The sequence below is a fragment of the Hippopotamus amphibius genome, chromosome 1 (assembly GCF_030028045.1).
Source record: "Hippopotamus amphibius kiboko isolate mHipAmp2 chromosome 1, mHipAmp2.hap2, whole genome shotgun sequence".
Taxonomy (NCBI): domain Eukaryota; kingdom Metazoa; phylum Chordata; class Mammalia; order Artiodactyla; family Hippopotamidae; genus Hippopotamus; species Hippopotamus amphibius.
In genome coordinates this window covers 216,484,846-216,501,906 of record NC_080186.1, presented here as the reverse complement: position 1 = coordinate 216,501,906, position 17,061 = coordinate 216,484,846, and the positions used below count along the sequence as shown (strand labels likewise).

The window sequence follows — 17,061 nt, the reverse complement described above, 5'->3', positions numbered from 1 at the left end:
ATGAAGGTCATTTTATTAGTGCCAGTAACTGTAAAAGTGGGGAACCCGCTACCTCTCCTTTTTCTCACCATCAACACAGTTTATTACTCCCCTTGTTCTCATCAAGGAATAAAGTACCCAACTGGGACTTGAACTTGTGGCCGTAAAGAGTTAGGCCCAAGGTGATTTAAAAAAAAAAAATTTCTAATATTGAATAGTCAGGAACTCCTTTCCCTTTGGTGTTGAAAACAAAATAAGACTAACTTTTTTGTATGCAACTAGTTTTAAGAATTATTTCATGGCTAACTCGGGAAGGCATACGGGTGAGAAAACCAAACCAAAATAAACACCAATCTTGTATTAATAAAAAAAAAAATTCTGAGATTTTACAGATACATGTTTAAGTATTTTCAGATAAAGCAATACATCTACGATTTGCTTCAAAATGACTAGGAGGAGAGTGGACAGATGATTCAAGACTGGCCATGAGTTTGTGATTATTGAGGTTAGATGATGCATGCAAATGAGTTCATTATACTCTTCTGTCTACTTTTTTATGTTTGAAATTTTCCATTAAAAAGTGAAGGAGGAGAAAGTAAACACCTGCCTGAAAGACCCCTTCATTATATGCGTCTTCAAAAGGGAATTTTAAAATATTTGCTGTTTCCTCCTGGAATATGTGATCTCTTCTCCACTTCGGGTCAGGGTTTCTAAAGCTTCTTTGAAATTTCATCCTTTATTTTCTTAGTATATTGTATTTGGTTTTTTATACCAGTATTTTTTATCTGCAGATTGTCAAGTATTCTTAAAAGTTATTTCTCTTAAAATTTCAAGGATCACATTAAGGATAGTTGACAATGGAATGATCTTCCATGTACTGCATGTCATGCTGCCCTTTGGCTGTTATTGAGACAAAATTTATTTTTAAAATATGTATATTGAATTCAGAGCAAATGTTTGAGTAATGGTTTAGGGTGACAGTAGACAAGATGAATTGTCATCTTTTTTAACAAGTTTCTTTTCATGATCTAGTCTCAAAGGGAATTGAGCAAAAGTTTCTGCCTTGAATAACGTGATGAATAAAAGTGTTTGCATATCTTAAAATAAGTTTGAGTTTAACATGCGTTTATTAACTCTAGGTGTTTCTCCCTAGAGTAGGTTTTCAGCCTTTTGCAAGACTTAAATGGAACAAATGACTTAGCCAGCCAAAATTAAAGGTTTTTTTTGTTAAATTTTGAGGAATATTTTAAAAGTTCAAGAAAGCACAGAAAAAAATTATTTGTATCCCCCATGTCACAAAATAAATTAACATTTGTCCACCTTTTAGAGCATGGTTTTTCTTTTATTTTCATTGCTTCTATAATGGTTGTTACCAAAATCTAGGCCTATTAGTACTAACAGCCATGTAGATTTGATGATAGAGTTAAAGTGTAATTGGCTGCAGCCCTCCCTGGAAAGGGATTGTGGGTGTTTTGTTTTGATGGGTGGATAGTGAGAATTAGGCCGGAAAGACAGGCCTTTAGTGAAGGCGAGCCTCAGAGCAGAGGGTTGGCTAATTCTTTCCCCTCCTGGCATGTTATACACCTTGAATATAGGTGTCTCTTGCCAGTTCAGCTGTGGACCCCTAGTGGCAACTTAAACAGGTACTGTTTCCTCCTGGCATCAGAGATCGTGTTATTTGAATCAATAGCAGCTTCTCCTTAGGATGGGGATGGGGAAAGGATTCCAGTTTCTTGTTAAAAAATAAAATACCTGTGGCACCTAGGCAGATGATGATAGCCCTGAGCAGAACGTCATGACAGAGGGAGGTGTTCTGTGTTGCTGTCCCCCCGCCATCAGGCCCCACCTGGGGTGTACAGAAGAAAGGATGCTACGAGAGGCATGGAAGGAAGGAAGGTGGCACATGGAGGGGGTTGATGCCAGCTGTGATTTGGAAGAAACACAGGACAAATAGAAACTCCTCCTCTGTTAATTCACTGGAGAAAAGAGGCTTTTCTTTTTTCCTTTTATTAAATCCCCCAAAGTATCCTTGAATGGGAATTTGACGTGTAATCATCAGTTTTTATTTTAAGGCCACTTCACGTCTACAAAAATGAAAGGAGCCCAATATTAGTGGGCAGGAGACTTAGCTTCCCGTTTTTGTGTTCTTCAGGTCTAAAACCCGTCACGTGGTCCTTTCCAAGGAGCACTGAATCACGGGACTGCGGCAAAGACGTTGAAACTCAAGGGAACACTCGCTAACCTAGGCCTGTCTCCTGACGTGCCGTCTGGAAGCCATGAGTTCAGGGAGCCTGGGTGCTCGCTGCGGGGCCTGCCTGGGCTGCAGCGTAAAATACGACCCACCTGTTGGGCGGGGTGTCCCCGAGGCACAAGCTCTGTTCCCAATCTCAAGGCCTCCGTTATGGCACTGAGATGGGAGCTTTCACGCTGCCCCATCCTCTTTGTCTGCCAGCTTATGTACAACTTTGGCGCCTCATTAACTTAGGTTTAGAAAGATATGCTGGGTGTTAGAGTTAAACCTCCCAGTGATGAGTATTCTTTCCCTGACCATTTCCACCCCTCCCCCCACCCAGGTCTGCATTGCGTGATCACACCATGCACGCATGGACGCACCACGGTGTACTGTAATGATTATTCTGTCATGAAGGCAAGAACTGTGTGTGTCTCCCCTGCAGTATCCTCAGTGAATGGTGCAGGTTCTGGCCCATAGTGGGTGCTGGGGAAATAGCTGTTGGGTGAAGGAATGAATGACAGTAGTTTCTAGTAAGCCCAAGGGCTCCGTTTCTGTCTTCTATGCTTTATTTAATACTTTAGTCAATACTCACTGAAACTCTTCTTCTAAGTGTGATGCTCAAACTTCCTGTGGGACCCCCCTGACGGGTGTGTGTAAAAATGTAAACTTTGGGGCCCTACCCCAGACTCCTGAGTCAGGCAGAATCTTAGCCAGGGACCCAGGAAGCTAATCACCCCAGGCAATTCTTTTCTGATAGTCTACAAAGGTTTGAGAACCACTGCTCTAATAGGCAGATACACATGAATATAATACATTTTAGTAAAGTTGTACAGAGAGAAGATAAAGTTGTCCTAAGAAATGCATGAAGGGTAGGACTCCGTTATCCATATAGTCCTCATCAGTACCTACCGTGTACCAGCCACTGTTCCTGGCACCAGAGGCAGAGTGGGGAGCAGGACAGACATAAATAGACAGTTGTGAAGAGTGATAAGTGTATGAAGGAAGCAATGAAAGCCAGAGTTATTGACAGATAGCCACGAGCTTCTCTGAGGAGACGTTTACTCTGAGGCTGGAAGAATGAGAGCAGACTCATCCATGTGCAGAGTTAAGGGTAGGGAGTGAGGAGGATAGTCCAGAGAGAAGGGGACCATTTGTGAGAGTCTCAAGGGAAAAAAGAGCTTGGCCAAGTTGAGTTGGCTGAAAGGCTACGGTGAGGGACAGTGGTGAGAAATGAGACCAGGAGGGAAGCAGAGACAGATTCCTCAGTGGATGACTTCATCCTAAGAACAGGGGGAAGCTGCTCAGTGTTGACAGAGGCGTTATGGTACAGTTTGTGCTTTAGAAAGATTGCTTGGCTGCTGTGTGGAGAATATATTGGAGGTAGGATAGACACGGGGGCCGAGTGCATGAGCGGATTACTCAGTCCAGGTGACAGTGGCCTGCAGAGACAAGAAGTAAATGGATTCAGGAGGGAAAACAAAGGGTGAATCCTGGAAAGGGACTGGAAATGGGTGGAGGGCAGTGAAGAGAAGACGACTGGGTAGATGGTGGGAGGTAACCAGAGAGTGCGGTCAGTTCTAAACGGGGTCTGGCTGATGAAAAAGCCAGGAAGGTTTCCATGGTGGGAATTGAAGGGTGAATGTTCCCAAGCCAACTAGGATGACCAAGAGAAAGAGGAGGAGGAGGTAGGAGGGGCGTCCTTTGGAGAGGATTCTGTCTGACAAGGCTCAAAGCCAAAAAACACTATCATTCTGGACAGCGTGTTGACAGGTGTAGACCTAAAATAAATGTTCACTGAACATTTAGATGGGCCTCAGATAGGGAAAGCATATACATCGTGGTCAGTAATATGAGCTGTAGAATCAAACCCCCTCAGAATCTGGCTTTACCGCTAACTTTGCCTCTGTGAGCTCCATATTCCTCAGACATAAAGTGGGAAAATAGTAACAATGTCAACTTGTCGAGAAATTGTGGGGAACAAAGGTGATCATCTCTGCAAGGTGCTTGGCCCAGTGCCTGCCTGATAGAGTAATCGCGCTGTAAGTGTTACAGATGGTGTTTGTTCTGAGGCTCTGTGAGCAATAAATTGACCAGAATATTTGGACTTGAAGTCGAGGAATTGTGCAAGCTAGTCTCGACCCTGAGTTCAACAAGTTAGGTCAACTCGAGTATCTTAAATACTTAGGGCCTCAGTTTCCTCATCAATAAAATGAGAAAATTAGAATAATTACTGGTTTTAAACTACCTCATTTCTAAAATGCTTTGATCCTAATTTGTAAGAAGTTACCATCCAAAGAAGACTTGCATAATACCTCATCTATTCAATTTAAACTGTAATAATCTTGTTTGCTGGTGCTGTAGTAGCTCAGCAGTAGAAAATCAGCATATACTTTCTAGTCTAATACCTGAAAGAAATTAGGTAGAGACACAGTAACAACCCTTGGCCAAGTATGACTATAGACATACCACCTAGTCTAATATATTAATATTAGTGTAGGACTGGTGAAAAAATAGACAAGCTATAAATGGTTATAATGGGCTAAAATAATTTTGAGCCTGTTTAGATTGTTTTAATGGAAGTAAACGTGGTAGATTGAAGATGTGAATGCAGTTTGCTCACTGAGGCTTACGTCTTAAATATGCAGGCATGGACCATAGCGTTCTGAAGTCAGCATTCCTCAGGTGTTTAAAGTAGACGAAGGATTTAAAATCTGTCATTCATTTACTGTAGAAATATGACCAAGATAACCACCCTTTCCTTCAGTGCCTCTTACATGAAGCACTAAACCTTCTTCTGACCTTAAAGGTGAATAAAAGTTTCAAGCCCAGTCTTATAATTACAATAACTAACATTTATTGCATTCTTAGGTATAGTTTGTAATTAAGTGTTCTGTGTATGGTCTCATTAAATCCTCAACCCAAAGAAGCATACCATTCCCATTTTGTGGCTGAGGAACCAAGGTTCAAAGAGATCTGTAACTTTCCTGAGGTTACCCAGCTAATGAGACCACTCAGTGGATGGGATGTTTTGGTTACATAATTTGGATTATTGAAGGCGATCAGCCAGAGATTCTCAGAAACCAGCCTGGGGTCAAACAATATTATATTTATTTAAACTCGAGTGCCAGGAAGAAATGCATGCCCATGGAGCTATAAGGAAGAGAAAATAGGAGCTTAGTGGAGATTTGCGCTTGCACTGAGTGATTCTAATAATAATAAGGATTTAGGGACGCCAGGACCAGTTATCTTTGGGGTGTTATCAGGAAGTGGGATCAATTTGGTGTGGTGGTAATTTTTATCTAAGAGGTGAGAATATTGAATAGGGACCAGATTGTCATCAGTCAAGAGGCAAGTCACCCATCTTAGTTGGAAGAGGGGGACCTTTAGTTACTTTGTGGTGCTGAGGGTCCTCTGTCCTCACGTGATTGAGGGGTTCACCTCTGTTTTGTCCCTCCCTGGTCACAGAGTGGCCGTGTCTGAGAAGTGTTTGTGTTCTGCAAAAGTCATTGATATGGAGCTACCTCAGACGCTCTGGCTGTTAACTGTCTGGGCGCGCTCTCTCTCTTTATTCTTTTCCCTCCTTCCTCTCTTTCCATACCCTTCCTCCTCCCTCTAGCTATTTCATAGCGATTAGCTCATCTCTTCCCTCTGAAGAGTAATCCCCTGATCATTAGGGCCTGTGCTCCTCCCTGGGGAGTGTTAATATGGGGAAGGTTTTCAGATCCACAGAGACCTAGTCTTGAATCCCAGCTCAGCCCCTTCATAGCTGTTTGACTTTAGGCAAATCACGTCATCTTTTTGGCCTAGGTTTCCTCATCTCTAAAAAATGGGAATGATAACTACCTTGCAGGGTATTTCAAAAATTAGAGATAATTTATGTAAAGTGCTTGACACACACAGTCCAATCTTAATAAATAGTGGCCACTATAAAAAGCACGTAAATATTTGTCAAATGTTAATTTGCTTATACTTTATAATTTCTTACAGCAACAAAAATACTTTCTGTTAAATCAACTATTAGATTGTAGAGGGTCACAGAAGATGGGAAGAGCTAGACTTTCTGAATGTGATGATCTACCACTGGGTGTTAGTGATGATGACACTTGCTGTAGTTCTTGTTTTATTCAAATGAAAAATACATAACATTATAGTACACATTTAACTAATGAAATATATAAGATCATTTTAAAGCTCTCCACAGCTCATTACCTGATAAAATTTCATGAGATAGAAACAAGAATACTTTATTTATGCAGAAAAAAAGTGGCTGGCTGATTAGGACTGTAAGGAATGGAAACCATAGCCTATTTTTATTATATGGGTAGAAAAAGATGTAATAGTTCCACTGAAAGTTTATTTCTTATACAAGGCCAAGATTAGAATTAGATTACGGAAGGAATAAATACTAAAATTAGCTCTGAATCATGGGGTGCTTTTTGTTTTCATCTTTGTATTTTTCTACATTTTCCAGGTTTTTTACAAAAATCATACTACATTCATGATCAGAAAAAATGGTTTGGCAGAACCAGAAACCACCAAAAAAAAGGCATTTAGTCTTCTAACAATCCTTTTTTTCCTGAAGCTTCTAGTCCTGTCAGCTGTGGTTGCCACAGTCTTGACGTGGTGTGTGTGTGTGCGCGCGCACGTGGGGGCACATACACGCTTGTGCCTGTGCACACGTCTCATAAAACATCCTAAGGTGTGCTAGACAGAAAATGGTCTTTGAGATTTTAGTTCAGAATTACCTCAAATATGAATTTGGGTGGGATGGTCCATCCCAAATGGTTGGAGTGTTTCTGAGACAGTCTCGTCTCCTTTATCGTGTCTCTGGTGGTTTTATGTGAGCGTTCGTAACACTGTTCCAGGAGAAACACAATTGAAAGCATCCTGCAAATGAAAGAAGTTGTAACGTTTTTAACTCATTTTTTGTGTGTTCCCCTCTTTCCATTCCCCCCTCCATCCCCCCTCCCCCCCCATCCTCATGTTAGAAATCGGGCCTTCATTTTCGACACACAGATAACACCGTCCAGTGGTTAAGAGCGATGGAGTCTATTGGTCTACCCAAGGTAAGCCTGCACTGGGAAGACAAGAGGAGTAGTGCAAACACCTCGCTGTGAAAAGGGCTTTAGCAGACTGGGGTATGTTAATGCAGTCGATGTCCTTATAGCCTCAGGAATGAGAAATGTGAGATCTCAACAAAAATATGGAAAGGCTTATATCAAGTAACAAGTGGCAAGAACTCAGCTTGAGAGCAGCTAGGTAAAATTAAAGTAAACAAGGTCAGAACACGCTTTAGCTGGTAGATAGTTGATTTAGAAGAGCCATCTCCCTTTTTTGCGTTGCTATTTATACTTAAGATTCCAAGCCTCATTGCATCCGTATGTGTTGTATCGCTATAAATTATCATTATAAATTTGGTTTGATAAAATATTGTAAATCATAGTATCATTTTAAATTTTGATGGCTAGGAGGTTAGAACTCTTATACCTTAAATAGGTCTCCCAAATAAAACTCATTCAGCAAATATCCAGAATTTATTAAATTCAAAGAGCAGACACCCTTACACCTGTGAGACAGACAAGTGGAGGAAATGAGGAAATAATTACATGTGATGGAAATTGTGGAGCTGTTTCTTAAACTTCTTATTCTGAAATAATTTTAGAATCACAGGAAGTTGCAAAAATAGTACATCTTTGTGTCAACTTCTTTCAGCTTCCCCTAATGGTGACATCTCATAACTGTAGTACAGAATTAAATTGACATTGGTGTATTAATGTTAACAAGACTCCAGACTTTATTCAGTGTTCACATTTTCATATGGATTCATTTGTGCATGTGTGTGTGTAGTCCTCTGCATGAATAGATTTGTGTGACCACCACCACAATCAAGATACAGATATTGCAGAGAGGTTGGCCTTTATATAGCATCCCTTCCCCTGCCCTGTCTCCTGGCAGCCACTAATCTGTTCTCCATCTCCATAGTTTTGTGATTTTGAGAATGTTATAGAAATGGAATCATACAGTAAGTAACCTTTTGAGATTGACTTTTTTTCTCTAAACATAATGCCCTTGAGATCCATCAGGTTTCTATATGTATCAATAGTTCCTTTTTTTTAATTGCTTAGTATGTACAGCTATTTTAAGGAAATGATTTAAGAGTGGTCCAGCAAGGGGATAGCCTACTGACTTATTTAGACCTGTGTTGTTCTTATTATTAATCCAGGTTTGCAATTAAAAAAATCCCTCCACAACAAAAATAAGGGACTCCTTAATGTAAATTATGAATGCCTGTTTTTAATACATTTGTGCTCACATCTAGTTTAACACAGCTCATTTTATCTTGCAGTAGTCAATGTTGACCTATTTTATTTTGCCATTTTTAATCTAACTACTTTTCCTTCTCAAAATGCTGAGAACATTGAGTGCTGTTCCCTTATGGGCAATAGTTATAATATAGAATTCATATATCTCAATTGTGGTTTAGCAAGTACCAATGAGAAATTGAGTGGTAAACAGATTAATAAAGAAAAATCCAAATGCAGTTTTTCTGTATGAGACAGCATATGTTAGCTTAGGATAATTTCATTATGTATGAAAGATTTGATTTAAACCTTCTCAAATTGTGTGTATGTTGGGCCACATTTATTTTGATTTTTAAGCCAAACAAGTGATCCATGAAACATTCTTTTTTTTTTAAATTGGAGTATAGTTGCTTTACAATGTTGTGTTAGTTTCTGCTGTACAAGGAAGTGAATCAGCTATATGTATGCATATATCCCCTCCCTCTTGGACCTCTATTTTTATCCTGGTGTTTATTATGAAGTCAGTGATACATTACATTGCGGGAATGAGAGGCCAACAGTGTACTGAGTTGACCAAGATGCATTAATAAATGCCTTCGTGTATCAATATGAACTGCCTACTCTGTGCTCCACATCTTGTTACACATTAGGGTTGTAGTGTTGAAGAAAACATTTTGGTGAACTATAAATTGATCCCATCTCCTTGATAAAAGAAGACATATTCATAATGATTTTCCGGAAGAAATATCAGTGTAAAGGTTCTTGTTTAAAGAAGAGAGGGGGGGTTATAGTAGTCCTCTGCTTACACAGTAGAATTTTAAACCTGGTCATATTCTTCTGAATTGGAAATCCTCTTCTCATTGCCGTTTTAACAGCAAATGTATTAAAGGAAAGTTGGAAAGACCTCTGAAATTTCATAGGCTACAGATATTTCTTTAAGCACTCAGTGACTACATTTGCAGCTCAAGAAACTTTGCTTTTCTCTTTTCTTAGCTTTTTTCAATGTCCAATAGAAAACTGTGCTTGAGTATCAAGTACTGCCATATGGTACCTGATTTAATTTTAGTTTTTATGTCAAATTTTGTAAAATATTTACCGAAAGCAAGTTATGCCAACATGCTTGTCTTAATCTCAGAAGCTTCAGTCCTAATTACTCATTTTTGGTGCCCCATCCTGAAACCTGTTTCTTATTAGGCTTTTAGTTTCAACCTCAAGAAGGGTATGAAGGTGTATTAAAAATTTTAGTGTTCAGACTTTTCAGTCTACTAACTCCATACATAAATGGTTATTCAGAAGAAGTAATCAGGTGCTCAGAAAATGCAGGGATATTTATTGTAGTGACTTATAATAGGGACAAAATGGGGGCAAAAAATGTTCAACCCTGGAGAACTGGTTATAATTATGATTCAAAAATATCCAAGAATCATATGCATCTATTAGAAATAATGTTCTTATAGACTAATGGAGAGAATGGAAAATAGTCATGTTCTATTAAGTATTTTAAACAGGTTTATAATACATGCAGTTTGGTTTTTTAAACACACACATATGTAAACATAAAAAATCAGAGACATACAAAAAAAAGGCTGGAAGAAATATACCACACCGCTAATAGTGACAATCTGGAGGTGGGATTATAGGTATTTTTCTTAATACTTTATCTACTTTCTAGATTTTACTCAGTGAAAATGGATTATTTTTCTGCTTAAAGTAATGCATCTATGCGTGCTGTATGTGTGTACACACGTTTACAGAACTGTGTAGCCAAGTTCTTAACAATGTAATAAAATGCTTTCAAAAGGACACCCTTCTCAGTCTAGGGAACCTCTGGGCTATCACAGGAGTGACTCTGATACAGAAAGCAAAGCCTACACCGGCTTATGCCTTGTGGCCTGAAACTGCCACCCAGCCCTGTGGACAAAGCCTTCTCAGAGGGGCTGACTGTGAATCCCGCCCCCTCTCCTGAGCCACTAGGAGGCACTGTCAGGCAGGGGACCAGATGCAGTGATTGGTCCACATGAAGAAAAAGATGAGGCACAACGGGAGCTTCCTCTTCATTTAAATAAATACAGAACAGCAAGGACAATCAAAGTAGGGTCCTTTGGGAGAGTTCATTGTGAAATAATTAAATAATAATTGATTAAATAATTGTGAAAAGCAATACATAGTAAACACATTTTTCCCTTTTGTTTTCCAGATATTTTACCCAGAAACAACAGATGTCTATGACCGGAAAAACATCCCAAGAATGATATATTGCATTCATGCACTGAGGTGGGAACAAAAAATACAATTAATAGTCTAGGAAGTAAATTTAAATAAAACCACAATTTCAGTTTTAAAAGAGAGCTTTTTTTTTTCGTTGTTTTTTTTTTTTTAAATAATCTGAACTTTTTTTTTAGATTGAGTTCTAAATTTGCTGGTATATAATGAAGATAATTGTCACATAAAAACAATATTTGAACTTGAAAAATATTTTTTGTTTTTTTTAATCCATTTCAAAATAGAAAACCAAAAACTGAATGAAAGACCTGTGAGTGTAATAAGGAGAAAATTTTAATTGAAATTTCTAGGAATCTACTAATAATGTGCTACCATATTCTTGAGTTAAGATCTACTTTACAAATGTAGCCAAAATACATCAAATGAGCAGCTTTAATGGTCATACATTTGCTTTTCTTACTCTTAAAATCAAGAGTTTGGCTCAATTCTTAGCACAGATTAATAAAAATCACTATAAAAAAATCTTTTGAACTGTCATTCAATAGAACTTGTACGGTAAGGGTAAAGAAGAAACTTAGAAGTTGCTTTAAATTAGTCAAATCATGATACATTCATTTTTTTATACATCTTTATTGGAGTATAATTGCTTTACAATGTTGTGTTAGTTTCTGCTGTACAACAAAGTGAATCAGCTATATGTATACATATATCCCTATGTCTCCTCCCTCTTGAGCCTCCCTCCCACCCTCCCCATCCCACCCCTCTAGGACATCACAAAGCATCAAGCGGATCTCCCTGTGCTATGCGGCAGCTTCCCACTAGCTGTGCATTTTACAATTGGTAGTGCATATATGTCAACGCTACTCTTTCACTATGTCCCAGCCTCCCCTTCCCCTCTGTGTCCTCACATCTGCTCTCTACTTCTGCGTCTTTATTCCTGCCCTGCCACTAGGTTCATCAGTACCATTTTTCTAGATTCCATATATATGCATTAGCATACCATATTTGTTTTTCTCTTTCTGACTTACTTCACTCTGTATGACAGACTCTAGGTCCATCTGCCTCACTACAAATAACTCAATTTCGTTCTTTTTCGTGGCTGAGTAGTATTCCATTGTGTATATGTGCTACATCTTCTTTATCCATTCATCTGTTGATGGAAATTTAGGTTGCTTCCAGATACATTCATTTTTTAAAGCAATTATTTGATATCTTAATTTTTTTTTTTTTAATGTTGAAATTCTACCAGTCACAGATTGTTTCTTACCTTATTGGCCTGGCAACAATGTGATTTTTAGATGGTAACAAAAATGATTCTAAAAATCCAGTTTGTGGCTATTGTCTTCCATGCATACAGGTAATGGCTGGAAGACTTCATGTCTAATTAAATTTTAAATTTGTCTTAGAACATCTGCCTTGTGTTTATATAACTAGAAGTCATTTTCCTGGCAGAGTCTTCAGCCTAGAGGTTTATATTAACTTCTTCCTGGCTTTCTTCCTCTCCAAAGGAGAAGATTTTTATAATAATTGATTGCAGTGCTGACTTACTGAAGAATTTTGATTATGTAAAATAATTTGACTCCCCCACCCCATCAGTCCTTACGAGATTTCTTTGGAAGACGACAGTTGCTTGAAATACAGACCAAATGTAGGTGCCTATTCTGTGATTTTTTTATTCTAGTAAGTTTGAACAACTGGGAAAAAAACACTTCTATGCCTGCCCCATCATCTGTGACTAGTATGTCTTTATTCCAGCAGGTTTTCTAAAAGGTTTTTGTGCACAGGTGATCATTTTGAGGGAAATTATCAAGTGCGTTACCCAACATTCTTGGTCAAATGCTTTTCGACACTTAGAATGATCACTTAACACTTTGTGACCTGCTAAGCCAGCCATTAGGTAATCGTTATCATATCCACACATCGAGGTGCTAATCTCCAAATCTGTAGCCTGCTCATGGGTGTCTTCTGTAAGCTTACATTGATTTCCTGAAGTGGACTCCTGGGATGTTAATGTAAGCAGCTTATAAAGAAATGGTGGGCTAAGTTCCTTTCTGGTGATGTCACTGTTGTAAAGAAGTTTCAGAGAACTGCACTGAGGCTTGCAAATGTATGCCTGCCACAGTTTTAACAATGGCTTGAACAGCTTGATAAACAAAAGACAACTTCTTTCTAATGTTGCCGATTGTGTGCAAATGTCAGCATGATATTTTCTCAAACTGTTTTTCTCAGGTATTGAGTTACTCATCACGGAAGTCTCTGCTACTGGAGCAGAATCCTGCTGAATGTAATTCACCAGATCTGACCTTAAGTAGGAATTTTTAAAGTAGCATCTTGAAAAGCAATATTCACTTAATAAATAGCATTCCCTGGGAGACTGTCCTTCACTTTTCTCTATCCTAAACTTACTGTGTGGCTGCTCCTTGATAGGAAATGGAGAAGTCTCAGGTGTATCCAGAGTTTTTCCTATCAAAACATTTCCCTGCTGTGGTGTAGAATGCAGTCAGTTACTCAGACGAGGCTGATGTTCTGCTCTGTTGGGCCAGACACATTTGGGAGCAGGGTAGCAGAGCCCTTTCATGAGTACAGTGGGTTCACCCTCTCTGCATGATTAGAAGTGATGCTGAAAAGGAACAAAGACATCCTCAGGCATTTATATCCTGGCTGCAGATACAGCAGTCTTGCTGGTGTAGAGTTGTCATTACCTGCCAGGGAATTAAACAGGTCCGAAGTTCTGATTATAGATCAGGGGCCAGGCAGGAAGATCCTCTGTCTTCCTCCTGCCCCAGCCTGTGGGCCTGACTTGATCTACAGAGTTCATGCCAACTTGTCTTCTTGATTTGGGCATAACAGCCTCATTAAGATGCCCTGGATTCTTGTCCTTGCTTCCTGCTTGTGTCTACTTTTCCCTTTTCCTGCCTGCCTCACCTTTTCACTTGCTTTCTGACCCCAGTCCCCAAGCTTGCCATTCGTCACTCCCTCTGTCAGTTTAGCTGGGTGTTCTCAAGCCCAGACTCCAGCCAATGTTAGCACAGCAGCCCCACAGGGAATCCCGAAGCTCTGCTTAATGTAGAGGCTTACCTCAGTAATGAGTGGCCTCGTGCTTTTTTCAAAGAAATGTGTATCATCTTTTCCTTACTTAAAATAAAAAATATGTTCATTGTGGAAAACATTGGAAAATTTGAAACTGAGTCCCCCTAAAACCGAGTCCCTCTGGCAAGTTTATGACTAACCTCTCTATCTAAAACTTGATTCCCTTTCTGATCCTACACCCGTTCCCCCTCAAGATTGAGGAGTCTCAAAGAAAAGGGTAGATTAAAGCCGAGCAGGACCCTGTGGGGCCTTCCTGGATACAAAAGGCCCTCCACGTTCCCTGTTTCTTGTTGATAGAAAAAAAAAAAAGACCTTAGTTTCCTAGGCCTTCCACCAGTTCCAAAGAGCAGGCTAAAGTAGTGAATGATTAGGACAGTAGTCAAAGGACTCCTAGTTCCCCCTGAAGGGATAGAGATAACAATCTGATGCATAACTCTGAGTTCTGTGGAAACTGAGACCCTTACCCAGGTAGAGGGTGGTGACCACTGAGCACAAGAACATAGACCTGACTGGTTGGAACCAGAAGACTGAGATTCCCAGAACATCACCCTGTTATATCACCACCAGCCAATCCAAGCTGATCCTGCATTCTAGGACCCTCTCCCTAACATTGTCTTTAAAACTCTTGCCTGAAAGCCATCGGGGAGTTTGGGTCTTTTGAGCACAAGCAGCCCGTTCTCCTTGCTTGACCCTACAATAAACCTTCCTCTGCTCCAGATGCTGACATCCACTGTTTGTAACTATTTTGGTGTTTTGAACTTAAAATATATATATGGCATGTTTTCCTTTTGTGGCTTTATTTGGAATATTTAACACCTGCACAATAAAAGGAGCCACCTCAAGGAGTGAGAGCCTTGCTAACCAGTTACTATTAATTCTTTTTTTTTTCTTGTCTGGTGGCCTTCTATGCATGGAGAAGAATACTTTTTGCCTGTTATTCATTGCTCAGTGTGTTAAGCAACTGTTAAGTGTTTAAACCTTAGTTATACAATTGAATTCCTTTAAAGAATGAAATTTAGTAGGCTGCTTTTTTAAAGATTTTTTTTGATGTAACCGTTTTTTTGAAGTCTTTATTGAATTAGTTACAACGTTTTTTCTGTGTTGTGTTTTTTGGTTTATTGGCCACGAGGCATGTAGGATCTTAGCTCCCCGACCAGGGATGGAACCTGCACCCTCTTGCATTGGAAGGCAAAGTCGTAACCACTGGATGCCCAGGGAAGTCCCAGTAGACTGCTTTTTTGAACACCTCAAATACCTTAAAACACAAGTAAAATGCCTAGATACATTAGTAAAAACTTACTACACTTAAACCCATTTTAAAAGATCCACACTACAAGCTTCACTCATATTTTTGTTATTTATACACTAATTTTTTTAAACAGGAAGTTTGCTAACCTCTCTTTATTGTATTATTTTAAAAATGTATTTATTTTTGGCTGTGTCTGGTCCTAGTTGTGGCACATGGGCTCTTGGTTGCAGCACGCAGGCTCCTCTCTAGTTGTGGCACGTGGACTCAGTAGCTGTGGCTCCAGAACATGCGGGCTTGGTAGATATGGCACATGGCTTCTCTAGTTGTGGCACTTGGACTCGACAGCACATGGGCTCTGCAGTTGCAGTGCATGGGCTTAGTTGCCCCACAGCACATGGGATATTAGTTCCCCGACCAGGGATCGAACCCACATTCCCTGCATTCTAAGGTGGATTCTTAACCACTAGACCACCAGGGAAGTCCCTCTGCTAATTTTGACTCATCCTAGGGATATAATATTTTGATGCCTACACAGAGTTCACATGGTTACCAGAAACGGAATACCTCTTCAGACCCTCCCAGGTTACAGATCTGATTTCTGACCAATCAATTGCAAGTCAAAACATGGTGCCAGTTTGGGTTCTTCTCCTAAGGTGAGTCTGATCTTGGCCACTGGGTCTCAGACTGGATTTGATTTGTGAAATCAAACCATACCTTGTAATTTTTCTGTATATGGCTTTCGGGTAGGTTTTTATTTACCATCCAGTCCCCACCCCCTGTCACCCAGAAATGATTGACTTCCATGTCTCCCTTGGCCGGTGTTACATAACCCATTGTCCTGTCATCATGATGTATTGGCCTGGTCTGTTAACATTATTAAAAGCTGATGTGTGCCTCTTGAATATTTTTTGAAATTAATTGGGTGTTCTAGAGGTTTCTCCCCCAGGAGATGAGGGTTGGACTCTGCCTGATGCTCTTTGGGACCATTTGACTGATAGCATCTTGGATCCTGCTTCTGGATCCTCTCTCAGCTTGGCTACTGAGAGTGTGACCATCAGTGCTGAATCCTCTTTTCACCTAGCTATTTTTGTCACCACCTGTGCTCCTCAGTGCGTTCTTATCTTGGGACACTCCCTTGGTTATCCTGACTGTTTGGCTTACTCAGAGTTCCTGGTCTTTATTCTTTCTTGTAGTATAAATAGTACAAAAATAAGCACATATTTATACACTATAGACAGACATAGAAAAAACAAAGCAAAAAACAAAGCACCCGTATTTTAATGACACTTCCCAACTTGTTAAAATCCATACAAATATTATGTGTGTCTTATTTTATCTCTGTATTACAGCTTCCTTTTCGTGTACTTTACACCATTCTCCTTTGAACATCGTTTTGAACTCTAGGCCTTTCTCAGATCTAACCAAAATTAGTATCTTCTTTTTTGATGAACCAGATTGCTTCGGTTTTTGTCCCAGGAGTTCTTTCTGGCCAGCTCCTTTGTCCTTGTAGCACTGTCCCTGACATTTCTTTGAAATATCTTTGCTTTGTGGTCACAACAGGATATTCCAATCTTGCCCTGATTATTCCTGCTTTAAGGTGTAGAGTCAGCTACCCTTCAAGGAATCCTTTTCAAGTCATGTGTTTGTAACACTTTTCCTAGCTTAACAGAGGAGGATTCTGGATTCTGCTTTTCTTACTGAATAAAGTTTATTTGACAGTTAAGATTCTACTGCACTGACAACAAGGTAGAGGCATGTCTGCCTCCCCTCTGGGTAAGGATGACTGTTCCTGCTGTCCAGCAGTCATGTTTTCAAATGCAACGATGATGCCAAATAGCACATTTGAGGTTTGAATTTGTGAAAATGGTTGTGGCAGCCCCCGTTCTGGTTGGCCAGCTGTTCCAAGTACCCTGAGTGCTTTGTGAAGAAGGGCTCCTCCACCAGGTCTCCCACAAGGTCAGGTGGCTGCTGTGCTAATCAGGTGG

General features: G+C 39.8%; 1 protein-coding gene across 1 annotated transcript in view; it reads left to right on the top strand.

The window, feature by feature from the left end:
* IQGAP2 (IQ motif containing GTPase activating protein 2) overlaps positions 1–17,061 on the top strand; it is a 228,687-nt gene that overhangs the window by 84,392 nt on the left and 127,234 nt on the right. Inside the window, 2 exon segments of the mRNA XM_057740854.1 lie at positions 7,201–7,278; positions 10,712–10,788. Of these exon segments, the coding sequence (XP_057596837.1) occupies positions 7,201–7,278; positions 10,712–10,788 (155 nt within the window).